We start from the raw sequence: 27,896 nt of genomic DNA, 5'->3' as shown, positions 1-27,896 counted from the left end.
TTAAGGCCTTATCCATACTAAAAAGCAAAACCAGGTTTCTGTAACTAGTTCATGATACTGATTTGGCCATTTAATAAGCACTCTTCATGCAACAGTGCCCTAACAGAACTATGTAGTAAAATCAAGGTATCCTACCTCCCTGTTCCAATTCCACAGGGATAACTCAATTGGGCTGTGCCCTTAAGAGGCCTCTTCCTCCTACCATGCTGCTTAGCATTTGTAGATATGCATTCTAGGAAAAGATGGACAATAGCATTTCAGTGCTTCTGCAGGGGAAAGTGCCTAGAGTTTAGTCAATGCCAAAGCAATACATGAGGTGGTGAACTGTGTCCTATCTCAGAGGTTTAATTAAGGACTCCTTTGCAGAAGCCAGAGTGGTAACTAGGCCATTGGCAGAGGATTGTTTATTTGGGTAACCTACGCTGTCAACAATGTCTTTCTATAACAAGTTCAGCACTTCATGCTAACTGCTGTAGATACTAACTACCAGCAATATTCATGTCAGTTTAACAGAACTGGGGGGCAGAGGGCTTATTGCTGCCTGACCTATTGCCTCTAACTGTAGTTTAAACTAAGGAAGGGTGGACAGTTCTGGGCTGAGCAGGTTATCTGATCTTGGCAGAAGAAATGCCATTCTGTACCAATTTCAAGCATGTGATATTCTTTCACCTATTCTAGTTCATCTACTGATACAAAGATGTTTAGGAGGAAGAAGTTGGGACAGATCTGCAACAAAGTAACTTAAAGATCTTGGGTAGAACACCTTGCTGCTGGCACATCTAGAAAACTAGTCTTAACTAGCTCTCATTTCTTGCAGTTAAACTTTAGAAGTGATCAGCAAAATACATACTAACTTAATTATACTATACATTTATCTAGGCTTATGTAATATAAAATTCTAGCATGCACTCTACATTGTAGCCACCCATCTTGCTTTTGCTTTCCTGAATCTTTAACTCCTTAGTTAAATGAAATTGTAGGGACTCATTGCCTGGTAGTCAAAGGCTTAGAGGTAATAAGTTGCCTCAATAAAACAGGCGCAACATGCTGCAGCTGCTGATCACTAGTGTTCTTGACTGGTTAAATACATCTGCCAGCAGTTTTTCAAATCTTGAACATATTTTCTGATTGTTTACTTGTAGATGGTTTGACTTAGACCTCTGATCTATGCTAAACATTTTATTAGGCTTGTCCGTTTTCCAGATACTTTAACATATAGCTTCTCCTATTTCTGAAGCTTCAACACTAAACTTGATTAGATGGAAAATGAGACTGTTGCTGGACTAGTCATTCAGGCTTAACTTGTATTTTAGATTCTATTCTTGTCTTTTGGAAATAAGTCTGAACACCTACCAAAATGCCATGCAACATCAGAACAGTAGACTTCCTGTAACAGAAGCTTTACTTTGGCTGGGGGATCTGGCAGAAGGCAGAGGCTGTGAAGCTACCTTTTTGTGGGTGCTTTCTTGCATGCACTTCAGCTTTATTCAATCTTTGTAAAATACTTTTGCAACAGTTGTCCAGGGAAGTTTTAAAATACAATCTTCACACCAAATGCAAAACAGATGTAGCAGTTTTTCAGAAGAAAGAAAAATGTGTGGTGGTTTAGTGCTCATGTAGGTATTTCCAATGGCATAAATAAATCACACTGTGCTTAGCAGTAATGAATACTTGAAAGCAAAATGCTTTCAAGAGTGTATTAAAATTAAGTTCTAAACATGGTCTACTTGCATCAAGGTTAATAGGGTGGAATTCCAGGAGCCGGTGAAGTTTTGAATAATTTAGGAGTAGTGTAGACTAGTGGCTCTCAACCAGGGGTCTGGGGGGCCACAAGCAGGTCTGAGGGGGCCCACCGAGCAGTGCCCCAGCATTAGACTCGCTGGGGCCCAGGTTAGAAAGCTGAAGCTCCACCACATGGGGCTGAGGACTTGAGCTCCACCACATGGGGCTGAAGCCAAAGCCTGAGCAGCTTAGATTCCCAGGGGCCCCTCTGGCATGGGGCCCCAGGCAGTTGCCCAGCTTGCTACTCCCCAGTGCAGGCCCTGGCTTTTATATGCAGAAAAGCAGTCATTGAACTCCACAGGTGGGCTGTGGAGTTCTGTAGCATGTTGGAAGGGGGGGTCTCAAAGAGAGGTTGAAACCCATGGTGTAGGCTTCCATTTATGGTTCCTGTGAATTGCATTGCTCTTTTGAAAAGTTGGTGCTATGTTCAGTGTAATCACTTTTTGGTAACCAGCTGTTTAAGAGCTAATCTACATGTGTGGGGTTTTTTTACTAGTATAAAAGGAGGTCATATGTAAGGTTTCCTCACTTATATAATGTAAAAGATCTCTTTTAGCCAAAAAACTGGCTGGGTGGACTTGACTTTTTTTTTTAAACTGAATTTAAGATTAATAGGTCTGGACATGCTTTAATCTTTCACTATTGGATGGTGGTCCAAATTGAAGAGTGAAATATTCTCCTCTAATATCAAGGAGAAATGACAGCCCTATCTCTTGTGGCAAACTGAAGTGTTCTAAGTAGCTTTACCCATATGAATAAGCTCTCTACGGGGGGGGGGGGGGGGGAAAAGGAATTCAGTTATTGACCACCTAATAAGTTTGTATACACTTCAGGAATAGATGGCTGCCTGTCAAGTAGGGAAGCTAATCTAATTTTAAACTGGGGAATGGGGATTATGGAGCAGTACAAGCAGATATTACATAAATTTTTACCATGCCAAACTCAACTAGTGAGCACTTTACCTGTGTGTCTAGTTCATCTTCAGTCAACACTCCCTTCTTGACCTTGGGAATAGGTGGGCTTAATGTTTCAAGCCTCGTTAGAATTTATGGGGTCTAGATCAAGAATTGTCTTGACTGACTTCAAAATGAGAATTTAAACATCCAGTTTGTGATTCTTCAGCATTTAATTTTCATGCAAGTTTCTTGTCTACTATCAAACTTGTTTTCACAGCAAACCAAATTGAGGTGGGGAGTGAGCAGTATAAATCCTAAATCTGTGTGCTACTCCAGTGGCACAAAGCAGACTCAGACTTGGCTTAAATGATCAGTTGAGGATTCTCTGGGTGGCCTAGGGATGCAGTTAATGGCTTCTCTCCACCCATGGAATGGCAGGGAAGGATGGCCAGTGGGCCACTGGTAGCCTTGCATAATGATGGCTTACAGTGGGTCTATGCATTTGCCAGGTCTGTAGCCTTATCAGAGGTTAAGGCTCACGTAGTGGCTCTAGGATCAGAGCTGGAAAGGTGTCCGAGTACTTCCCAGCTCCCCCTCCCCCCCGCATGATGTTAATCTGGTTCCAGTTTATAGCTGAGGAATAGAGAAATGCAGAAAATGGTTTCAATGCTGTCTGTCCTCCATGCTTTTCCTCTTGGATTTTTAAGAAAGTAAATGTTTTGAGACTGCCAGCAAAAGCCTGGATGTGTATTCCCTGATGTTATCATTCTTAGATGAGAGGGATTGCTAATGAGTAATTGGCTGCATTGTATACAGGCTTGATGTGTCTCCAAACCTGTATGTTCTCAAACTGGGGGTTGGGACCCGTCAGGGGGTTGTGAGCTGTCAGCCTCCACCTCAAAGCCCATTTCACCTCCAGCATTTATAGTAGTATTAACTATTTTAAAAAAAAAAAATTATGGGGGGGGGCAGGGTCACACTCAGGCTTGTCTTGCTTGAAGGGGTCACCACTACAAAAGTTTGAGAAGCACTGCATGTAGACTGAGATACAGCATTAACATGCTAAGCTGATCCCATAACTTGAACTCCTTTCTCTTACTGGAAACTAACCAAAGCTAGCAAGTTTGTAGTTCTTGACTTTTTTTGTGTGGTTTTTTTGTTTTCTGGTTAAGGTTTCTGAAGTTCTGCAGGCTATAGTTCTGGGAGCCCAGCAAGGAACATGGCAACCCAAGGTATATCTAACAGACTGAACTTTGCTTGGCTCTGACAAATATTGCGGGGGCTTCTTAAGCTTTTAGCTCTTTTTTTTTTTTTTTTTTTTTCTTCCCATTTAATCCCTCTGGGACTGTCTAACTGTTCCATCTACTGCTAAATATTTCGTGCATGGAAAACTGCTCTTTAGGAAGAACATAGACCTGTAGACATGCATTCTTCTCAGTCCAAGAAGTGCCAACAAGGTCCCTTCTTCCTCTTCTCCCTTCCCCTCCCCCCAAAAAAGGACATAAGACTGGTGAATTAATCCCTATACGTCCTGGATGCACCACCAAGAGTTCTATTGCCCAGTTCTCTTGGGGCTGCCTGTTTCTGCTTAATGTTCTGCTTGGGTCTTGAGCTAACTGAACTGGCATAAAGTTAAAACCTCATAGTCTGAAGCAACTGTCTCCGCTCTTTCCAAATTAAATACAAAGTTGTAACAATTCACGCTGCATCTTCTTATGACTAAAATTTGCCTAATAAACAAGTGGTCTATATATTCAACACTGATTTCTTGCAGCTGACTTGATGGAATTGGATATGGCAATGGAGCCCGATAGAAAAGCAGCAGTCAGCCACTGGCAGCAGCAATCCTATCTTGACTCTGGTATCCACTCTGGTGCCACAACAACAGCTCCTTCTCTGAGTGGCAAGGGGAATCCTGAAGAGGATGATGTTGATACCACCCAAGTTTTGTATGAGTGGGAACAGGGGTTCTCTCAGTCCTTTACCCAGGAACAAGTAGCTGGTAAGGAAAATTTCCATTCTGTTGTATTAAATTGTTTGTTTGACTTGCAAACTGACACTCATCTAGTAAAGTCAAGATTGCTTAATTCTACAAATTTAAATACTAATTGGTGTCCCTTGTCTTGTTAGACTTCCTACTCTTTCTTTTCTATTCTGTCCAGTCTTAAGCAAAGTCTATTACCTCTGTTTCAGACATTGATGGACAATATGCAATGACTAGAGCACAGAGAGTGCGTGCAGCTATGTTCCCTGAAACACTGGATGAAGGCATGCAGATACCTTCCACACAGTTCGATGCTGCTCATCCAACTAACGTGCAGCGCCTGGCTGAGCCATCCCAGATGTTAAAACATGCTGTTGTTAACTTGATAAATTATCAAGATGATGCAGAACTTGCAACTCGTGCCATCCCAGAACTGACCAAATTGTTGAATGATGAGGACCAGGTACATGTGTAGGCTCTAGGTTAATGTAGCCGATTTGCAGAGTGTCATTAAAATGACTAGCTAAAACTAAAAGCTTGCTTCATACTTTATATAGGTGGTGGTGAACAAGGCTGCGGTTATGGTTCATCAGTTGTCCAAAAAGGAAGCCTCCCGCCATGCTATCATGCGCTCTCCTCAAATGGTATCTGCTATTGTGCGTACCATGCAAAATACAAATGATGTGGAAACAGCTCGTTGCACTGCAGGTACACTACACAACCTCTCACATCACCGTGAAGGATTGTTGGCCATCTTCAAATCAGGAGGCATTCCTGCTCTGGTTAAAATGCTTGGGTATGTGGACTACCATTGCAACACTTACCTGTATTTAATACTGATAGGTGTAGGTGCTCACTTCCTTTGTTTTGTTTTTTAGTTCCCCAGTGGACTCCGTGCTGTTCTATGCTATAACTACTCTGCACAACCTCCTGTTGCATCAGGAAGGTGCCAAAATGGCTGTCCGTCTAGCTGGTGGGCTGCAGAAAATGGTTGCCTTGCTCAACAAGACAAATGTTAAATTCTTGGCCATCACAACAGATTGCCTTCAGATTTTAGCTTATGGCAATCAAGAAAGCAAGGTAAATGAATACATCCAACTTTTTCGTGAGCAGATGCACTATTAACGGTCTGTCTCTGGGCTGTCAGACAGATATGACACTAGTGTCGTCATGGCGGATACTTATCAAGAACCTTCTCCCTTCACATGTAGGGACCAACCACATCTAGAGGTGAAAAGATTTGCTTCAGCAAGGGTGCCAAACATTGTCTCCTAGAGTATAAGAAACAAACACTTAGAGGCCATTGAATGGCCATTATCCATCCAGGTTATTGCCCATGCATGTGAAGACTGAATGAATGACCATGGAAAGACTGGGTTTCATAACTTTCATCTTAAGCTCTAAATAAAACTTCCTTTGCAGTTGATTATTCTGGCCAGTGGTGGACCCCAGGCTCTAGTAAACATAATGAGGACCTATACCTATGAGAAGCTACTATGGACCACAAGTAGAGTGCTGAAGGTGCTCTCAGTCTGCTCTAGTAACAAACCTGCTATTGTTGAAGCTGGTAAGTGTCCAGATTAGCTGTATCCATGCTAATGGCTGCATGTGAATATTGTACTCTAGTACCAATACATGCCATCCCACAAGGATCTGAATTGATGTTATGGAAAGATTTACACAAACTAAGTGTAAAATACCTCTCTCCTTAGAAATTAGTAGCTTAAATTAGAGCTGTAGCTCTTGTAGGGCCACCAACATAACTGAATATGAGTAAACCCCGGTATAGCTTTGATTTCCCGACAGTCGCAAGACAAGTATTCTACAATAAATGACTGAGTAGTCCATAATAACATACTATATGCTAAGAGTTAATTCGTCTGCCAGAATTAAAGTGGCTGAAGACTCATAGTTAAGTGTATGGACACTGTTTAATGAGACTTAAGACTTTTTTGTGTGGCAAACTCTTCACTGTTGCAGTATAGAAATCTTCATTATGATGACGACGCTGGAGGTACTTGCAAAGTACGGAATGCCTTCCATTACCTCTTAAATTCAGGTGGATTTGAAGGTGCTCTCCATCTTATGAAGCTACTCAGCCCTTTGCAAGATCAGGATATACAGAACTACTGCCTCTGAAAGGCTGTAGGCTTAACACTGAAGAGTTAACTTGCATCTTGTTCTAGGTGGGATGCAGGCTTTGGGACTCCACCTTACAGATCCAAGCCAACGTCTTGTTCAGAATTGTCTTTGGACTCTCAGAAATCTTTCAGATGCTGCAACTAAGCAGGTAAGTGGTTCTGCTAGGGATCAAGAACAAAACCAACACTGGTTGGTGGTAGTTTACAACACTTTCTTTCCCTCTCTACAGGAGGGCATGGAAGGCCTTCTAGGAACACTTGTTCAGCTTCTAGGGTCAGATGATATCAATGTTGTAACCTGTGCAGCTGGCATCCTTTCTAACCTTACCTGCAACAACTATAAGAACAAGATGATGGTATGCCAAGTTGGGGGTATTGAGGCTCTTGTGCGCACTGTTCTTCGGGCTGGTGACCGGGAAGACATCACAGAACCTGCTATCTGTGCACTTCGTCACCTCACTAGTAGACATCAGGAAGCTGAGATGGCACAAAATGCAGTACGTCTTCACTATGGACTTCCAGTGGTGGTTAAACTCTTACACCCACCATCTCACTGGCCCCTGATCAAGGTAAACATATAAACTTGTTGCATATGTAGCAACATGTTTAGTGAAGTGAACAATGTATTAGTAGAATGTGGTGTATTCAACACTTGAGTTTTGAGATTGCTTTGAACCTTGTCTTCAAGCTCAGCTACAGGAGAACATCCATGGTTACCTGTCTAGGATGGGTGGGAAGACTAACCGTAGGGTATGTCTAAACACTGACATTAAAGAGCTCTCCCAGCGCTGTAATAAAACCACCTCCATGAAGGGAAGAGATGCCAGGACTGGGAATGTGACTCCCAGTGCTGGAGCACTGTCTACACTGCCACTTTACTGCGCTGAAACTTGCATCGCTCAGGGTGCTTTTTAACACCCCACTAAACAAAGTAAGTTTCAGTGTTGTAAGTGGCAATGTAGACAAGGCATTAAACAGCTTGAAAATAGCTCTTGCAAGGATTTGCTCGCTACAACATCAGAATTAAGACTCACTGCTGTAAATTCTTAATTTTTTCTTCTTCCCAATTGCAGGCTACTGTTGGCCTGATCCGCAATCTTGCTCTCTGTCCAGCCAATCATGCCCCCCTGCGTGAACAAGGTGCCATTCCAAGGCTAGTTCAGTTGCTGGTTAGAGCACATCAGGATACCCAGCGTCGCACATCTATGGGTGGAACTCAACAGCAGTTTGTGGTAAGTTACTAAGAGGTAGTGGCGAAACAAGACACTGTTGCAGGATGTTTTCCTCTTGGAAGTCAAGGCATGCTACTTATGTCTAAGCATAGCAGAAAATGAGGTTTTCTACAACCTTAAAATGACTTGCTGTAAATGTTGAGATTAATTCACTATTAATTAGTCTGTAACAAGCACCTACTTTCTGCAGTCCAACTAGCATTTTGGACAGATCTGGATAAGTCATGTATACGCTCTTGCACACCTTGTCCAGACAGTCTCCCCTAAAGCTGAGGATCCCTGGGGAGTCTGGGAGAGCCTGTTTAATTCATTTACTGAGCAAGAGATTTAGTGTAAGGTTATTAGGTGTAGACTGTGCACCTGTTTCCTAATCGGGGGAAGAGTAGAATTTCTTTTTCCAACTAACCAGAGGTAGGGACATCACCTGCTACTCAACAATCTTGTCTTACCAGAACTATGCACACACATGCACCAAAATTAATCTGAAATGTTGAATAACATCACTGACCGGTATATGAACTTGAGTGCGCACTAAACACTTCTGTAACTTTAAGATTCTCTGCCACTAGAAGATCTGTATATGCCTCTCCTCTTCCCCTGGCCCTCTATCCCTGTCTCCCAAGATAGAATTAATGCACAAGTCAAGTAGCCTGGTAAGCTCACACCAATAAGCCTGCTGTAACCAATAGATAGACCACAGACTGCATTAAGTGCACAAATTAACTCTCAGCCTGGAGAGAGGAGTTGTCGTAGCAGCTGCCAGTGCAACAAACTAAAGGAAAGCATACTCAAACTTGTTGAGGCCCAGATGGCCCCCTTTAGACAATAACGCTACAACAAACTCCAATCCTAACCGTTTAAAATCTTCCACCTCTTAAAAGTACAATACTAGCCTTTATGTATATTTCCCTATACAGGAGGGTGTGCGTATGGAGGAGATAGTTGAAGGCTGTACTGGAGCCCTTCATATCCTTGCACGAGATGTTCACAATCGAATTGTAATCCGGGGTCTAAATACCATTCCACTATTTGTGCAGGTAAGTGATAACTTTTGAGAGTTGTCTTCCTGGCATGAAAAAAGCCTTAGGACACGACCTTTTAATGTTGTATCTGGCCCATCAATTCAGCATTATACTGATGAGCCCAGATCAGTTGCCTGTGTGACTAAGGAAATGATCCCAGCACTCCTGACTAACAGGGAACCAGATACATCCTGAGGGCTTCTATTACAGTGGGATGGTGGCTGTGTTCTGCCAGAATACTCATTTTGTTCTGTTACCTGGCTCACCTCCTTGAAGTGAACTTTTGGCTCTGGAACTTGCCCTCTTGCAGTCTACTAAAGGCAGCTTGCACCTCATCCTTGTCAAGATTTAGCTCAATATTGATATTAAGCTAGCTACTTATTGCTGGGGAAAGGAGGATGGCTTACCAAATTGGTTAGACCCCTTTGTTTAGTAGCACTAAAGTAGTTACCTCTAGCCACTATTCTGTAGCTGTCCTCAAAATGGCATGTTTATCAAAGTCCAAACACTTACGCTCACATACTTGTGTGGTTATAGTTGCTGTATTCTCCCATCGAGAATATCCAGAGAGTAGCTGCAGGAGTACTCTGTGAACTGGCTCAAGATAAGGAGGCAGCTGAAGCCATTGAAGCAGAGGGAGCTACTGCTCCTCTAACAGAACTGCTTCACTCTAGAAATGAAGGTGTTGGTAAGTGAAGAAAAATAAGAAAGCTTAATCATTGAAATGGCAAGGGCTGTACCAAAATCTATTGCTTGCTTTCAATAGCAACATATGCAGCTGCAGTGTTGTTCAGAATGTCTGAGGATAAACCACAAGATTACAAGAAACGGCTTTCAGTTGAGTTGACGAGCTCTCTATTCAGAACTGAACCAATGGCTTGGAATGAGGTGAGTTATAGCATCGTTTTTTGTTCCTATTCCTATAAAAGCCTTCACTCCCATGTGACCTTTCTGATGCCTTCAGATTTTTCTCCCTTTTGCTACTGGAGAGCCTTCTAGACTGTTCAGAACCAGGCTGCATTTCCCCTGTCTGAGCACAGCACATCCAAGAGCAGGTTGTGTTTTTTTTTCTCTTTTAAAAGGGGGGAAAAAAAGGCTTAAGTGTGTGTACTGTGGTGACCCTGTTTTTCCTCCTCAAGCTGGAATTGGTTCTCTCCTTTCCTTTCTTCCTTCCCCAGCTCCTCCCTCCCCCCATCAGATATCAAGAGTGACTTGGCCTGATCTCTCTCCTCTTCCTCCCCCTGCTCCCATCCCAATAAACACAAACTTGACCTAGTTATCATGGTATTTGTTGTTGTAACTGTTTCTTTTGAGAAACACTAATGAAGCAACTGACTCAGTCTTTGCTTCCCTAGGTATACCTTGAAGGGATATTGTCAGACCAGATTCTAAAGGCCTCTGTACATGTTTGTAGAAAAAAAAAAAATTACAAATCTTTACCAGTTATGTAATTCCTTTCTTAGTCTATTCTGTATTGTGGTTTAGGTCAAGTAACTTCTTGGCAAAACTGCTTCTGCCAACTGTATAAGCTGCAACAATTTGGCCAGGCTGGGCATATTTATTGACTGTTTTTAAAATGCACTGCCCCTAACAAGATGAAATTGCACAGTTTAGATCTGGTAATTAATGTAAAAATGTAGCTGTAGTTCTCTTAAAACTGTCTTCTGGATTATTCACTTACAAAGGACCTGAGATGAGCGCTCAGTCACAAAGTAACACGCATCATCTAAATAGTGTTACAAGTATAACAGTTTCACCCACACGCATTCTCTATTTTAAAGGCTTTTGGCTGGTGTAGTGCTTCAGAACAATAAGTGAGTGGCATGTTAAAGTTCCTTATTTTGGGTTCTTCATGGTGGTGCCTGCTTTTTTTTTTCCCCCCCAGTCTGGCACTTCAAGTGCAGAAGGTGGGGGCCCGCAAGGACACTAAAAATTAATGCTTGCCACTCCAGCCTTGTATTAAGCTGTAAACTTGAAAGTTTTGGTGTGGTTTTTTTTTTTCTGACCTTGGATTGGTAGATGCTGCCACCACCAAGTGCAAAAACCCATTGAACCCAGGAAGGTGCATTTGGGAATTCCTTCCTGTGGGGTACCCTCAAGTCCTCCCCCACCCTGGAAGAGCTGACAAGGAAATCAGCTGTTGCCACCAGCTAATTAAACAACGTGCAAAAACCTCTTAAGACACACATCCAATTTTTTTTAAAAAAAAAAAAGTAAATTTTAAAACAAAAGGAAGAAAATACATCTGGGAACTTAATCTATTGCTAGATTTTTAAAAAGAGCAACTACATCCGATGAAGTGAGCTGTAGCTCACGATTATGCTCAAATTGGTTAGTCTCTAAGGTGCCACAAGTACTCCTTTTCTTTTTACAATGGTTAAGCATCAATTTCTTGCGGTCCAGCTTAAAGGTTATAAGCAAAACAAAAGCTTCTGGGGTTAGCACAGAGGAGTCCACAAGCCATAAAAAAATTAAAAGATAAAACCTGATCGCGTCTTCCTAGACATTTCCTGATCTACTTAAATATCTGGGGTTTCAAATGAGTAGTTTCTAGGTATAACACAATGATTTTTGATACCTGGTCCCAAGGTATACAGCGCACAATCTGAAGCAGTCTTGACTGTTTAAGGACAGGGGAGCATGAGTGGTCCTGGAGAAGCTCTGAAGGTTCTCGAGATGGTACTGCCCACAAGGCATTTTTTTAAGAGCAATACAATGCCCAAGGCTGGAGCAAAGGAGAAACACTGAACCTGCAGTAAAGGAGATGCTTTATACTGTAGCTGCTCCTTACTGCTCCCTGTTGATCCCTCTGTAAGGAGAAGGGACAAAATCAGACAAAGCTTCTCTGTGACGCTGGTATAGGATAAACTTGAGTGGCCACTCAGGATCTTATTATGGATTAGAGCAGTGGTTCTCAAACTTTTTTTTTCATGGACCACTTTAAAAATTGCTGAGGGTCTCGGACCCCTTAATCTTGCCAAATGTTTGTACTGTTAGATAACTGTTATAGCGTTTTTATCCAAAGCGCTTATTTAAAAAACCTTTTTTTGTTATACCAGTAAAAGCACACAACTCATATTTTAATATCAGTAGTCTTAATTTTCTAATGTGAAGGATGTGCCCTCCTCCCTGACCACAGCAGCCCCTGAGTTGGGCTGGGAGGGAGAGGGATGGGTCTCTTCCCAGCAGCTGCATCCCATATCTCCTCCTCCTTCTCACCTCCCTCCCCTTACATATGCATTTTCTCCAGGGTCCAGGCATTCCCTCCATTCTGGTTGCCCTCCATTCTCTTGTGTGGCCATCCAGGCATACATCTTAGAGGGAACTATCCATGGACCACCTGAATGGAGCTCACAGACCAGTTTGAGAACCTCTGGCTTAAACCACTGAATTATTACTACTTTAATGAATAATAACCTCTTCTGTTTGCAGGACTCTCTATTTCTAACCAAATACTATAAAATCTGCAGGTCATTGCATTCTTCTATAGTGGGTATATTCATAGGTGGCCAAACAGTGTATGGTGTGGTGTTTGGGGGTGTGTGTGTAGTGTGTTAGACTTTAACGGCCCCCAAAAAACCCCATCTTCAGCATGGTCTGTACTTAAGCTGAGTTAGCTATGTTGCTAAGGGGTGTAGTGTTCTCCCCCCACCACACCCCTGACCACTGCAGTTATGCCAGCCTAACCCCTCAGTGTAGACATTGTCTCCATCAACCTTGGCTTTCTTGTGTTGACCTAGCCACTGTTGCTCAGGGAGATGGAGTTGCTACATAATGGAAGAATCCTTTCTGTTGCTGTAGTGTGAATCTACGCTGTGCAGAGTGCTGTGGCATCACTGTTATGTCACTAACTCCATAGCATAGACAAGCCCTTATATGGCCCTCAAATTATAGGGCCTGTAACTTTTTCTGGTTCTAAGCAAAACTATGCTGTAGGATTTGTGGCAAACAGGAGTGTCTGTCTGAAATCCAGCTTACAGGGAGATATCAGGTTGGTAAAACTCTAAACCTAAATATTGGGTCTAAAATTAAATAACTGCCTACATGTGGTACAACTCATGGATGAAAGCTTGTCACTGAAATTTTAACTCTCCCTCCTTTCTTGCTTTTCACACTCCACATCTTCTTTAGACTGCAGATCTTGGACTTGATATTGGTGCCCAGGGAGAGCCTCTTGGATACCGTCCAGATGGTATGTCTGTTCCATTTCCCTCATTTCCTAATAAACTTAAGCCTGGCTAAATTCAGTGCCTTTAAAGGAGAACTGCAAGTAATACAGGAGATGCCAGTTGAGAAAAGCAAATCTATCGCTTCACTTCAATACCACAAATTGGCAGTCAGATGGGAAACTGCCATCTTGAATAGCAAGTAATAACTAGCTTTGCAACATTCTACATCCTGTTCAGTTAGTTGTATTCTCTCTTAAACAGAAAACTGGTGGTCCTTGTGCTGGGGAGTCTCAATGAGTATCCTCTCTATGAAGAGTAACAACACTGGGTGTTTCTGAACATTCCCATTTACTCTAAATATGAATTAAATTACAGTTTTCCTTTAAAACAAAGCGTGGTGGTTTGTACCCTGGTAGTCTACAGCTTTGAAGAACGCTATCATGTCTTAAGGATTGTAAGGCATTTTGACTAGCAACCTAAGAAGCAAATCTGCAGTTAGCAGGCTTGTTCTCTTGCAGTATTGCTGTGTTGGGTTTCAGTACTGTTTATGCAGACTACTGGCTTGGCTGGAATTTGCTCATGCTTTTGACTGCAGTATGCTTTGTCTGCAGAGCCACACTGAAAGGCTGTCTCATTCAATTGGATGGGTATTAGACCAGGCAATAAATTTGTGTGTTCAGCTGGGCTGAACTAGAAGAAACTAGATGGCTACAACAATCTTCTCTATCCCTGATATTTGCAGCTTTTGATGCATCTAACATCTGTTAACATTCTGCTTTTTTCCCTCCCCTGCCACCCTTAACTCTTAGATCCTAGCTACCGTTCTTTCCACTCTGGCGGATATGGTCAGGATGCCTTGGGTATGGACCCTATGATGGAGCATGAAATGGGTGGCCACCACCCTGGTGCTGACTACCCAGTTGATGGGCTGCCAGATCTGGGACATGCCCAGGATCTTATGGATGGGCTGCCTCCAGGTGACAGTAATCAGTTGGCCTGGTTCGATACTGACCTGTAAATCGTCCTTAGGTAAGAAGCTCAAACTTGAATAAAACAACCTTGTGAACTGAAGACTTGGTTGGCAGGGAGGGAATGGCTTAAATGGGTCCAACTCCTATCAAAATACTGAATTTTGAGTATGTTGAAGCTCGTACTTTCTGTGCACTTGAACTGACTCCTGCTGTGAAGTGTGGAAGTGATTAACTTCAGTGTGTTGTGCTCCAGCTTTATGCAATTTTAACATGTGGGCAAATAACTCTACAGCACTGACAGGTCCTTGTTTTTCTTCCTACACAGCTGTATCGTCTGAATGAACTTGCATTGTGATTGGCCTGTAGCGTTGCTGAGAGGGCTCGAGGGGTGGGCTAGTATCTCAGAAAGTGCCTGACACACTAACCAAGCTGAGTTTCCTATGGGAACAATTGAAGTAAACTTTTTGTTCTGGTCCTTTTTGGTCGAGGAGTAATACAAATGGATTTTGGGAGTGACTCAGAAATGAAGAATGCACAAGAGAATCACAAGATGGAATTTATCAAACCTTAGCCTTGCTTGTTTAAAAAAAAAAAAAAAAAAAAAATATTTTTTTTTTTTAAAACCTCTGTAATGGTACTGACCTTGCTTGCTTTGAAAGTAGACTTTTCTTTTTGCTGTAACTGTTAGGATTTTTTTTAAAGTCTCTCGTAGTGTTTAAGTTATAGTGAATATGCTACAGCAGTTTCTAACTTTTAAGGATCGAGTAATGGTGTAGAACACTAATTCATAATCACTAATTGTATTCTGAATAAAGTGTAACATTGTGTAGCCTTTTTGTATAAAAATAGAGAAATAGAAATGGTCCAATTAGTTTCCTTTTTAATATGCTTAAAATAAGCAGGTGGATCTATTTCATGTTTTTGATCAAAAACTTTATCTGGGATGTGTCTGGGTAGGGGCCACTAAGAACTGTTGGTTCGGAACCTTGTGTTGGACAGTTTACCAGTTGCCTTTTATCCCAAAGTTATTGTAGCCTGCTGTGACACAGATGCTTCATGAGCAAAAGTGGTTAAAGGATTAAAGTAAACTTTTAATTCACTCAGCTGTCTCAGATTATTTGAAATGGGAAACATATAGCTTAATCTGCAGGGTGATTCTCTCCCTCCCCCCCCCCCCCCAAACTAACTTCCTACAGCAATTTGCATATTTTGCATAGGAAGGGGTAGCATGGCACAAATCAAACAGGACTGAACTGCAGTCCAAAAACAAAGCAACTTCAGTAGTCTCTTCAGTTTAGAAGAACCAGTGCTGCAGGCCAAATCATGGAGATTTCTTCTTTTTAGCAGAATTAGTCAAGTGTGACTAAGCAAACTATTTGCAGTACTCCCCTGAGTTAACTTACCACTGCTTAACAATCTTGATACTTGTGTATATACACAACATCATCAACCCTGAAACAAGTATCCAATCACCTCTGGCTTTAGTGGGTTTTTTAATTACTTTGCTCTAGCAAATGGTAATACCAAGCACATGAAGAATTATAGATTCAAAGGTACAATGCTGCTAAATGAACTGAGCCTGTGTCAAGCATAAACTTAAGGACCAGCCCCACAAGCATTTGGCCTGTGCCTAAAACCTGGCTTGCCATATTTCAGAGAATATAGACCATCTACACCAAGAAGCAAGTATCATCTAATAAGGATATTCTTAATTCTGCATGAAAAAAATTCATGAACTGTAGAACACAAGTCTTTCATTCAAGGGAAGAGAGCTGTGGCCTAATTATGCCTCTGCCTTGATCTGAATTTAGATATCTGCTTCCTCTGAGGATAGAGCTACTTGCTCCACTAAAGTTTTTGTTACAGATTTCAGTTAACTTTTCTATGTAAATATTTGTCAAACAAAGCTGACAGGAAAATATTTCAAAGGTATTTTACTATCAGATGCTTTGCACTATTGCAACAGGCTATGTCCTTTGCTATCCTGTCAATTCTCACACTCAGGCACTACTCCCATCTACAGCACACACATGAGAACCCCCCCCCCCACTGCCTGAAGTGTGTACTTGTGGCATTTTTCCCTTCCCATTGTGGAGTCAGCAAAATAAGTTTACACTAAAAACACCTCCCATCTTGCTCAGGGTACAGAAAGTTGGATCAGATCTTACCCAAGCACCTGTATTCATAAACCTGTGAGTCACTCTTACCAAGGGTAAAAGAAAAGGAGGGACTTGTGGCACCTTAGAGACTAACCAATTTATTTGAGCATGAGCTTTTGTGAGCTACAGCTCACTTCATTGGATGTAAGCTTATGCTCAAATAAATTGGTTAGTCCCTAAGGTGCCACAAGTACTCCTTTTCTTTTTGCGAATACAGACTAACACAGCTGTTACTCTGAAACTTTCCAAGAGTATGCATCCTCCCCTACAAGTGAGTTAACTGTAAACTGCTGCATGCTCTACTCATTTAAATTAAAGCTAGAGCTTAGGCTACTACCTGTACAGGTAGTAAGCTTGCTTTTGATTGGATAGGTAGTTTGTTTACAAGCTACTGGAGCACACTTCTCCCAGAGCCGTGGATGGAAACAAACACACACTTACTGTAGAGTATAACATGCTGCAAAATGACAAGGGGGCTAGCAAGCCCATAGCTGAGGGACAAGTCTAAGCTAAGGTGTTCGCAGGGTTTCACCCCATAGTCTGCCATTGACCTAAACTGAGGGATGTAGTTTAAAAAAAAAAGTCCTCCTCTTCCTTTCTTAAAACTAACTAGTCTGTCAACATTTTTCAGGGGTAATCTGCAGAGGATGTATGTTACACAAAGGGGATGTTTGTGACTGCATTCTGTATGAGCCTAGCTCTTTAACACAAGCTGTGAAAGCTTGTGCCTTTCACAGTGGATGCCTTCAAGTCCTTGTCAAGAGGGCAGCTGTCACCTACTGGTAGGTTGAGAGGTATAATTTATCCACTGTCAGGAAAGGGACACAGCAGTAGGCAGACCTGCTGAGGGAATGCTGGTATTGCAGCCACTCAGGACTGTTTCCAGAAATCCATGAGAGGTAATGTTTTGAACAGATTTCCTCCAGTTGACTGCAATTAAATATGAAGGGTTGCTGTTGACAACTTACTTTTAAGCAGAGATAAAACAGGCAACTTACTGAAGAATGTTACTACCTATTACCCCATGTAGGGGGTCAGGATATGCTTCAGTGTCACAATTTCTCTGATTCCTGGTAGCTACAGCTCCTGTGAGGGTAGCAAGCCCCCCTCAGTGGTATGCTAAAGGAGATGTATATATTTAAAAAGATGGGGGTCAACTAGCCAGCTGCATTTAATGTTGCATCAGGACCTGCTCCAAAACTCAAGCTCAGGAAATTAGGAGTCAAACCCTGCGTTTGGAAGCATCTAGTCTAGGCTTCAGCAGTAAAACAACTCAGTATGATTGAGATGAAGAAAAAAGCCATTCCTTTGAGCCTTAGCTTGCAGTCACCACCTTGACAACACACTTGAGCCTGCAGAGGCAGCAAACTTGAGCCCAGTGCACATTAGTGTAAGGTCAGATCAGATGGTTTGAAAATAACCTTTTCTATAGAATCTTTTAATACCCACCTAAAATAGCATAGGTTGAAAAAAAACTAGGGTTCATTCTAGCAAATCAGTTACACTAAAGTGACAAACACAAGAGAAATCAGCATAAATACAGGAGCTGCCCAGCGAAACATAATAGGTACCTAACAAGTCAGTTTTGCAAGTGCTAGCCACTTAATGCAACCTATACATGTCATGGCAGCCTGCTAGGGCATGGATGCATACCTGTCTGTTAGAACACAAGGCTGGGCTTCAAATGTACTTTCACTAGTTTAAGGATACTCTGTAAGTCACTGAGGGAGGCACTGGGAATGGCATGAAGCACTCTGGCTAGCTATTCAGTCAGTAGTTACCATGTACATTTTGAAGGACTCCCAGTCACTTAAATAGGAACTAGACTAAAAACAAATCTAGTGACTTATGCAACATTCTTAACAGTTCCTGCCATTGTAAACAAGCTATTGTTAATTAAAAAGAAGTGATTATAATGTGTAGGGTGTGATACTTGCACTGATCTTTCCATGTCTAACTCAGAGAATTTCAAAGCCCAAGAAACAATATCTGTATGGGAGCTGCTAATGTAAACAATTGCTAACAAGCTGCAATGCCTTATCTAAATTCAGTAGCTGTTCTACTGCTTTACTTTTGCAGGCAAATGTCAGAGTAGGCATTTAACCCTCCTGTGAAATTAATGCTAATTTTGTAATGTTATAATCATTACTGTGGCAAATGTGTCAAAAGGAGCACAACTTTGTGGAAAAATTAAGTAGGAGAGTGAGGGAGGTAGCTTGGTCTTTCCCAGTTTGTAATTTTTTAATTAACAGTATTTTCCTTATAGACCAAACAGAATCTGGAACATACTGAAGTATATCAAAATAGTTTAAGAAAAGTGCCACAAGTTGACTTGTGTGTAAGGCAATGGTTAACCAAAAATCACTGCAATATAGAAGTGCAAAGTCATTTATTGTACCCTTTTAACTGGAACACTGTATTTGGTTTTACAAATTGCCTTTAAACTACATGACTAGTGCCAGAAGATTTGGGTTCTGTTCCTGGCTCCATCCCAGACTTTCTGTGGGACATTTGGAAATCACTCACTCCCTGTGCTCATTTTCCATCTGTAAAAGGGGATGATACCAACTCCCTGCAGTGTTTTCAGATTGAGTCATTAACATTTGCAAAGCACTTCAGAAATCTTTACATGTGCAAAAGTATTCTACAGTTTGTTATAGGTGATGTTTCAAATGAGGATCATCAGCTAAGGCATTCTATTTCTGATCAAAAACTTGGCAAATGTACCACAATTCAGGTGGAATGAGAACTGTTTCTCCCCCAAACATATTTGTGAAATAATTAAGAAATAAAATTTTTCTAATTTATATTCTTCAAAACATGGCTGTAGGACACTTAAAAAAATCCCCTCAAACCATAGGTTGTGCTAATGTAAGCAAGATAATGGACAAATGCTTATTCTTTTAATAGCAAGTTTTCCCCGCTTTTTCCTTTTAAATAGATAAGCCAGTGAATACATACACACAATAGTTTTCTTATCAAATTAGGACAACACTCATTCAAAAACATCCTACAACAAGACTGAGGAATTCACCGTGCCAGTGTTTTGTGCACAGTCAGGCCTGTGGAGTGATGATTGATCTGGTAGCCTTCATCTTTTAGCGTCCAACTGTTCTAAGAATTTCAAAAGCCAAGGCAGCAACAGCAATATCGGCATGGGAGCTGGGAAAGAAGAAAACAAAGACAGTAATCTTCAAGGTAAAACACCTCATCTAACTTCTGTGGTTGTCCTACACATGAGACTTTCACTTGTGCTGGAAAGTGCCTGATGAGGGAATCCACTTTGGATAACTCCTGTGTAAACCAATTTTCTGTTAGGATACTGTGGATATTTCAACATGGAGCAAGGCATGCGTATCAATGTGATCCCTTGAGTTCATGTTTACAGAACTGCTTGCTTGGGGCCCTGCTAAGTCTCGCTCTGAAAAAGGAAAGACGTAATTATTACATTTTCTTCAATAGTTTGGTGGAAAAATGTCTCAAATCTTTGGCTTCTTTTCAATGCACATTCCTTGGGGGGGGGGGGGGGTGAGTTTGTCAGCAGATGGAGGCAACTCTGCTGACGTATCTTTTTTTTAACCTGCTACAGGAAAGGTAGAATTGTCCTAGCTGTACATAGCACTGCACTTTTCAGACCCAGTTCACTGCCTCCATCAGTGAGTGCAGTGGTTTGCTACCTCTCTTGTCTGCTAATAGTTTTCCAACCTGTGATTGGGTGTTCACCCCACACAAACCACTGCTGGTCTAGTGAAACAATTACTGCAACTATGGGCTATCTTGACCTCAGAACATAAGAACGGCCATACAGGGTCAGACCAAAGGTCCATCCAGCCCAGTATCCTGGCTTCTGACAGTGGCCAGTGCCAGGTGCTTCAGAGGGAATGACCAGAACAGGTCATCATCAAGAGATCCATCCTCTGTCGCGCATTCCCAGCTTCTGGCAAACAGGCTAGGGACACCATCCCTGTCCATCCTGGCTAATAGCCATTGATGGACCTAGCCTCCATGAACGTATCTAGCTCTTTTTTGAACCCTGTTATAGTCTTGGCCTTCACAACACCCCCAGGCAAAGAGTTCTGTTGTGTTGTGTGAAGAAATACTGCCTTTTGTTTGTTTTATACCTGCTGCCTATTCATTTCCTTTGTTGCCCCCTTGTTCTTGTGTTATGAGAAGGAGTAAATAACATTTCCTTATTTACTTTCTCCACACCAGTCATGATTTTATAGACCTCTATCATACCCTCCCTTAGTTGTCTCTTTTCCAACCTGAAAAGTCCCAGTCTTATTAATCTCTCCTCATATGGCAGCCATTCCATACCCCTAATAATTTTTGTTGCCCTTTTCTGAACCTTTTCCAAGTCCAATATATCTTTTTGGAGATAGGGGCGACCGCATCTGCACATAGTATTCAAGATGTGGGCATACCATGGATTTATATAGAGGCAATATGATATTTTCTGTCTTATTAGCTATCTCTTTCTTAATGATTCCCAACATTCTGTTTGCTTTTTTGACTGCTGTTGCAGCATTGAGTGGATGTTTTCAGAGAACTATCCACACTGACTCCCAAGATCTTTCTTGAGTGGTAACAGCCAATTTAGACCCCTATCATTTTATATGTATAGCTGAAATTATGTTTTCCAGTGTGCATTACTTTGCATTTATCAACATTGAATTTCATCTGCCATTTCATTGCCCAGTCACCCAGTTTTGAGAGATCATTTTGTAGCTCTTCACAGTCTGCCTGGGACTTAACTATCTTGAGCAATTTTGTATTGTCTGTAAATTTTGCCACCACACTGTTTACCTCTTTTCCAGATCATTTATGAATATATTGAATAGGACTGGGCCCAGTACAGACCCCTGAGGGACACCACTATTTACCTCTCTCCATTCTGAAAACTGATAATTTATTCCTATCCTTTGTTTCCTATCTTTTAACCAGTTACTGATCCATGAGAGAATCTTCCCTCTTATCCCAGGACAGCTTACTTTGCTTAAGAGCCTTTGGTGAGGGACCTTGTCAAAGGCTTTCTGAAAATCTAAGTACACTATATCCACTGGATCCCCCTTGTCCACATGCTTGTTGACCCCCTCAATTAGTAGATTGGTGAGGCATGATTTCCCTTTACAAAACCCATGTTGACTCTTCCCCAACAAATTATGTTCATCTATGTGTCTGACAATTTTGTTATTTACTATAGTTTCAAGCTTAGTTTTGCAGTTGACCTTTAGTTTTTCCTGCCTTGTGAAAGTGGGTCAGTATGGATTCATTGGTTCCTTGGCTTCAGCTTGTGACATGCATCAATTGAATGACTAAGAACATGTATTTGACCACGCTGCTTGAGTTGTTGATCCATACTTTCCTTTTAGAAGGAGTTTCTTACTGAGCAGCAGTATAAACCAGAAGCCTTATTACCTGAACATCTTTCTTTAAATTAATTCATCCTCTTTATTGGAAAAATGAATAGCAAAAAACCACAAATCTTGAAGTGCAAAATGAAGAGATGAAATGAATTCTATGTGGATTATTTAAACATGACATACATGTTATTTAAACATGACATACATGTTATTCTGTTGGGGCCTCTCTCATTCCCTCCACTATAGTGGGAGATTTCGTAAAGGACTACAACTGGTCTTCATGAAATTGAAAGGCAGAAGCATTCTTATATCAGCTAAATCTCGTACATATATATAGGAGAGGTCTGGCAGCTAAATTTAGACTATTAGAAAAAAGGCATAGGTCCAGGGCATTAGTGGTAGCTTTCTCTGAAATGCTTCCAGTTTGATGCACAGCCCAGCTGGGCAGAAGGAGCTTGGAGGTTTCAATGAATGGTTGAGAAGCTGGTGCCAAGTTTATTAGGCACTGGCAAACATTTTGGGAAAGAGGGAACCTATACATAAGAGACTGCAGAACCCCCTAGACTCAAAAACACCATTTTTGAAGGGGTTTAGAGCCCACAGATTCTCAGGCCCTTCCTGTTGCTCCACCTCAGTTGTAGCAACTTAGAGTCTAGACAAGACAGCATTAGCGTCAAGGGTCCCAGAGAAGCAAATTCCACAGAGGACAGGGAGAGGACTTCATTTCCATGAGCTCCCATTGACCTGTTGTGGCTGCTGCAGGGCTAGACCATGGGGCAGCTGAGGAGTTGCTCCACAACTACAGTGCCAATTTGACCATCCTTGGGATTGGTCAGGCTGGGTAGGAGCTTCTATGCTCCTTAGGATTTAGCCCAATGGGCATTTTGCTGGAGCAAGGCGCACAGAGGAGGGCCCTAAATAAACAGTTGTGTCTGGTTTCTTGTGTAAAGAAAGCTTAAAACTGTAAACAATTAGAGGAAGCCAAGACAAAGATTAGAAAGGGTTAAAGGAGTGAATTATAATTCCTTAGTTAACTAACTAAATAATGCTACAGCAGAGACTGAAAAGGAATTTTAAGAACTTGTCACTGTCTTTAGCTGATGGTGCTAGTGTCTCTTTTAGGGGGATCTGCCATTTTATTTTACTCTGGTAATGTAGTTGATAACAGGAAATGCAACTCAGCACTTGAATACAGAAGAGGGAAAGCAGATTTCTGAAAACTTGATTTATGGAAAGCTCTATCTCCTTCTCCACACCACTTCTATCCCACAGCTTCACAAACCCCTCCATCACGGTACCAGTGGTTGTTACATTTCCTCAAACATCTCCCCCCTTCCAAAAAATAATACAACTTACTCTACAATAGAGTTGAGAGGCCAATTTTCATAACTCCACCTGAACAGAGCCTACAACATTGACTCATACAAAGCTTGTATTTATGTGCACAAAGGACACCAGGAAGATTCCCAAAGCATTGCAAAAAATCATCTATAAACTTTACATGGGAACCATTTCACCCAGCAGTGAAATGCAGCCTAGCAGTTCACAGCAACAAAGAACAACATTTTAAGGGAAAGAGCACAAAAATGTGTCCATTTGAGAGTGCAAGGGGAATTAGGCAGGTAGAGTGTTGGGATTTGACCAGGCCACTGGGATTAACACCTCTATTCTTACAAAGAATGCCAAGATACTTTTCAGAAGTGGTCAGGACCTCAGTTTTAAGTCTTAGTTGAAAGACATTCGGCATTCTTAGAAGAATATTTCTTGTCCTCCTCAGCTGTGCATTTGAAAGGATTTTGCTTTTACCACCACCATTACTTTGAGAAAGGGCACAAAGCCATGTGCTGCCAGTACACTGTATAGGGGAACAATAAACCAGTATCTGGTTATGAAGAGGTGAGCGGTTTAAAAAAAAAAAAGAAAGTGTCTGACATACCTATGGCCTAGCCACATCTGGGATCAAAGTACACCGCAACAGCAGCAACAAAAAAAGCAAGAAAACTTTGAATAAAGGGAGTTTTGAGGACAGGAGTGTATGGGAGGGGAGGGCTGGTAACAGGAGAAGCTTGTAGCGCACATGAGGTGATTACAAGAGAAGACCATCTCAGACAAAAGGGGAGGGGAGTGCTCTCAGCCCTGGAAATTCCTGAAAGCCTGAGGGAACTCACCTGGCAGTTTGGGCCAGTCTCTCTAGAATTTGGATAAGACTGTCACCATCATTCTTCAGGCTCTCGGAGTGCTTCTTGTTTGAAGTTATCTGGAATGAAAAGAAAGAACAGTTATCAAAGGCTTAGGGAGAAATTCTTCTTAGTCTTTTTTTTTTGTGTGTAGGGGGGGCGGAAGCGGCGAGGAGGACAGAAACAAGTCATAGCAATTGTTACAGTTTTAAATGGCATGTGGCATTACACAAACCCAACAAAAGTAAACCCCTTTACTGAACAAGATTGGATTTTAACTGCAGAATGTCTAAAAAAGAAAAGGAGTACTCTCTAAGGTGCCACAAATACTCCTTTTCTTTTTGCGAATACAGACTAACATGGCTGCTACACTGAAGAATGTCTAAAGTGTCTTAAATAAGATTCATTCTTGTTCTGTATCCCTGCATGTGTGAAAATTCACAGATCACAGTCCACTAACCCTGAGTAACTGGTTTTCATTTTTACTATCAATGCAACTAAGAGCATATCCATTTATTTTGAACTTCAGGGAAAATTTCAGGACCCAATCATTTTTTTCCCCCACTTGAGAGGAAAATGAACAGTCAGCCTTGTATCAGTCATCCTTCAGGTTACTTATCTGGATTATAAAATGTCAGGTTTGTTATGAGCATATCGAGGAGGCTAGTTTAACATCACTGCTTTGTGGGAATTGCTCATACAAGTTGTTCCTTCCTGATGGGACCATTACCACTTATCAGATACAAGAAACACTAAGTGTACAGGGCAACAAAATTACCTTACTGTTTATACAACATAAAAATGAAAGGCAAATCCTGCAAGCCTTTCTATGGTGGATTAACGCTGGTTACAGCTGACCTTGTAACGCTTATATGTGTTGAACCTGTTTTATCACAGTGCTCTATAATGACCAGTTTACTGTTCCCCCTCCCCAAGAACTATAACTACTGATGTGCCAGGAAGCTTCAAGTGGCTTCTCATTTCCTGATCAGTTAATCATGCTGATGGGAAGATCAAAGGGTGACACAAAATGGAATCACATGCTTCACATGGTGGACACTGAATACTTGCTTAAGCAGCACTATTGGTACATTCCACATACATCCCAGGAAATTACTAAAATCTGGATATGGGTTGCCACCTGCAAAGGATATGGGTTGGCCATAGAGGGAAGGGTAAGAATCAGAAAGAATGGTGATCATTTACTGTTGGCTAGCTGAACATTCTAATAATTCAGAAGTTACTGCTTGAAATCACAATTTTGAGTCCTAAAATTTGGCAGGGAGCTGTAACTTCTAACATCCCGCGGCTGGCCCTATTTAACACTGATCAGGCATAGGCCGATATGCCTACAAATATTCTTTTTTTAAAGCTAGAGAGAAGCTGTATTTACTGCATGCCACCAGAAGCTGTGCCAGCAGTTATCTTACTACACGAGTGCCACTTGCACTTGTAATCCAAACAGCCTATAGCTACACTATACAAAGAACGGGGTCCTCTTTGCATTAACTAAAATCTTTCCTACTAATTGGACAAAACAGTAAATTCATTATCTATGTATACATCCATGCTTAGGTATTCATGCTATCACAAGTACTTCAGCCTTTCTACACTCCTGAGGTTTATATCAGAACATCTCAATTTACTGTTCAATAATCCACCTCTATTTCTCAACCTAGAGATATAGAATATTTTTGTAGTTTGTGTTCTGAATTATAGAACTGTAAACGAAGACGACACACTGGACCAACCAAAATTATAAAACACTTTTCTCGCTCTGAACAGCTTTAATCACAAGACCATCCTTTCTCTTCCTGCAATCCCCTCCCTCATTCACTACATATTTTCCAACTTCTGCAACTACTGAGGCAGGGATCCACAGACACCAGCCTCATTCACCACACAACCCTAATTCAACCTTAGAGCAATAACCATCCTATGCACTGAATGAGGCAGGGGTCCTGTGGGGAAAAACATTTGTGATCATGTAGGGAAGGCTGTATAATCATCCATACGCAGGAGACAGATGAATTAAGCTTGCATGGGCACCATACATTCTGGCATTTCCTAACATTTGAGTGTTTGACCTTGCAATCTTTTCACGTCATTCAGACTAAAAATGCCCAGTTTTTTTTAACCTTTCCTCATATTTTATCATTTTTGTTGCTCTCCTCTGGACTCTATCCATTTTGTCCACATCTTTCTTAAAGTGCGGCACATAGAACTGGACACAATACTCCAGCTAAGGCCTCACCAGTGCCGAGTAGAGTGGGACAATCACCACCTGTCTGTTACATATGACACTCCTGTTAATACCCCCCCCCGAACATTAGTATTTTTTGCAGTTGCATCACATTGTTGGCTCATATTTAATTTGTGCTCTACTAGAGCTCCAAGATCCTTTTCAGAGGTATTACCGTCTAGCCAATTATTCCCCATTTTGTAGATGCGCATTTGATTTTTTCTTCTTAAGTGTAGTACTTTGCATTCGTCTTTATTTAATTTCATCCTGTTGATTTCAGATCAATTCTCCAATTTGTCAAGGTCATTTTGAATTCTAATCTTGTCTTGAAAAGTGCTTACAACTCCACCCAGTTTGGTGTAGCCAGCAAATTTTATAAGCATACACTCCACTATCCACGTCATTAATGAGAATGTCAAATAGTATCGGATCCAGGACAGACTCCTGCAGGATCCCACTAGATACGTCCCCCCACTTTGACAGTAAACCATTGATAATCATTCTTTGAGTATGATCTTAGAATTACTATAAGGTAGGTGCATAACTGGTTTAGTCTAAACCATGTTTCCCTAGTTTGCTTAGAAGAATGTCATGTGGGACTATGTCAAAATCCTTACTAAAATCAAGATATATCACATCTGTAGCTTCCCCCCATCCAGTAGGCCAGTAACTATCGAAAAAGGAAATTAGTCTGGTTTGGAATGACAAATCCATGTTGGCTGTTACTTATCACCCTATTTCCCATTAGGTTCTTATGAATTAATTGTTTAATAATTTATTCCAATATTTTTCCAGGTATCAAAGTTCAGCTCACTGGTCTATAATTCTCTGGGTCCTCTTTTTAACGATAGGTACTGTGTTTTCCCTTCTCCAGTCCTCTGGGGTCTCACCCTCTGCTCCATTAGTTCTCAAAGGTAATCACTATTGGTTCTGAGATTGCTTCAACTAGTTCCTTAAGTACCATAGGGTGAATTTCATTAGGCTTTGCTGGTTTGACTACCTCTAACTTATCTTAGTATTCTTTAACATGTTCTTAAACATGTTAAAGAATACTAACATGTTCTTTTTCTTTTCTTTAACATGTTCTTTTTCTTTTCTGGCTTGTGTTCTTTCTGTTCATATTGTGTTAAGCAACTGGTCACAATTAACTTTTTTTTAGTGAAAAATGATTAGCTTTGTTAGTTTCCTATATACATTTTAAATCGAGACCAACTAAAACAAACAAATTTAAGGGACAAATTTTCAAAGAGGCTTCAAATAGATTTGAGAAACATACATGACCAATTTTTGTGCAATAGCACTTGAGTGTACAGATTTGCCCATGCAAATAGGGTTTCCATGTCTAAATTTGATCATTGGAACACAGAATGATGTGCTTCACCCTCCATTAGGAAATTTACCCATGTCATCCAACTAGCTTGTGAGAGGATCAATAAAGAAGTTGCAGCTCAGGTGTGAAGTGAGCTGGCTGAGCCGTGTGGTGTGCCTTGGATAGCACTTGCCAGTATTATGGCTATCTTTTTGCCAGTACTATCTTACTTCTGACAACAAGCAATGCCATTTGCTTTTGCCAAAATGGGTTTTGGTTTTTTTTAAAGTTAAACTGATTGGTAAAGCTTATTGTTCCAAGAGTTGCTTGAGGGCTGCTGAGACATAAGACTTTAGATCTCTCCTAGTGTAAAGGCTATGTAGAAAAAACCTGGTTGAGCTGAGGAATCATTCTTTAGCTAATAGAACCAGGACAAAAACAATTTAAAT

At 41.3% G+C, this 27,896-nt stretch overlaps 2 protein-coding genes across 5 annotated transcripts in view; one reads left to right on the top strand and one right to left on the bottom strand.

Moving 5' to 3' along the window:
• Positions 1 to 15,296, top strand: part of CTNNB1 (catenin beta 1) — a 32,697-nt gene extending 17,401 nt beyond the window's left edge. The window contains exons 2-16 of one of the 2 annotated variants that reach the window (XM_073333134.2): positions 3,851 to 3,910; positions 4,453 to 4,680; positions 4,872 to 5,125; positions 5,220 to 5,458; positions 5,541 to 5,742; positions 6,085 to 6,229; positions 6,849 to 6,952; positions 7,034 to 7,372; positions 7,877 to 8,035; positions 8,953 to 9,072; positions 9,595 to 9,745; positions 9,824 to 9,945; positions 13,189 to 13,249; positions 14,036 to 14,255; positions 14,523 to 15,296. In XM_073333134.2, the coding sequence (XP_073189235.1) occupies positions 3,898 to 3,910; positions 4,453 to 4,680; positions 4,872 to 5,125; positions 5,220 to 5,458; positions 5,541 to 5,742; positions 6,085 to 6,229; positions 6,849 to 6,952; positions 7,034 to 7,372; positions 7,877 to 8,035; positions 8,953 to 9,072; positions 9,595 to 9,745; positions 9,824 to 9,945; positions 13,189 to 13,249; positions 14,036 to 14,244 (2,346 nt within the window). In that variant the 5' untranslated portion in view covers positions 3,851 to 3,897 and the 3' untranslated portion in view covers positions 14,245 to 14,255; positions 14,523 to 15,296. The remainder of the gene's footprint in view (positions 1 to 3,850; positions 3,911 to 4,452; positions 4,681 to 4,871; positions 5,126 to 5,219; positions 5,459 to 5,540; positions 5,743 to 6,084; positions 6,230 to 6,848; positions 6,953 to 7,033; positions 7,373 to 7,876; positions 8,036 to 8,952; positions 9,073 to 9,594; positions 9,746 to 9,823; positions 9,946 to 13,188; positions 13,250 to 14,035; positions 14,256 to 14,522) is intronic. The other variant, XM_073333135.2, reaches the window with a different exon arrangement.
• Positions 15,297 to 18,728: 3,432 nt separating this feature from the next.
• Positions 18,729 to 27,896, bottom strand: part of ULK4 (unc-51 like kinase 4) — a 388,775-nt gene continuing 379,607 nt past the window's right edge. For all 3 annotated transcript variants that reach the window (XM_073333132.1, XM_073333131.1, XM_073333133.1), the window contains 2 exons: positions 23,888 to 23,976; positions 18,729 to 19,518 (listed from right to left, as the gene is read on the bottom strand). In XM_073333132.1, coding sequence (XP_073189233.1) covers positions 19,455 to 19,518; positions 23,888 to 23,976 — 153 coding nt within the window. In that variant the 3' untranslated portion in view covers positions 18,729 to 19,454. The remainder of the gene's footprint in view (positions 19,519 to 23,887; positions 23,977 to 27,896) is intronic.

Source organism: Lepidochelys kempii, chromosome 2 (genome assembly GCF_965140285.1).
Source record: "Lepidochelys kempii isolate rLepKem1 chromosome 2, rLepKem1.hap1, whole genome shotgun sequence".
NCBI classification, from domain to species: domain Eukaryota; kingdom Metazoa; phylum Chordata; order Testudines; family Cheloniidae; genus Lepidochelys; species Lepidochelys kempii.
This window is presented reverse-complemented; position numbering and strand designations above follow the sequence as displayed.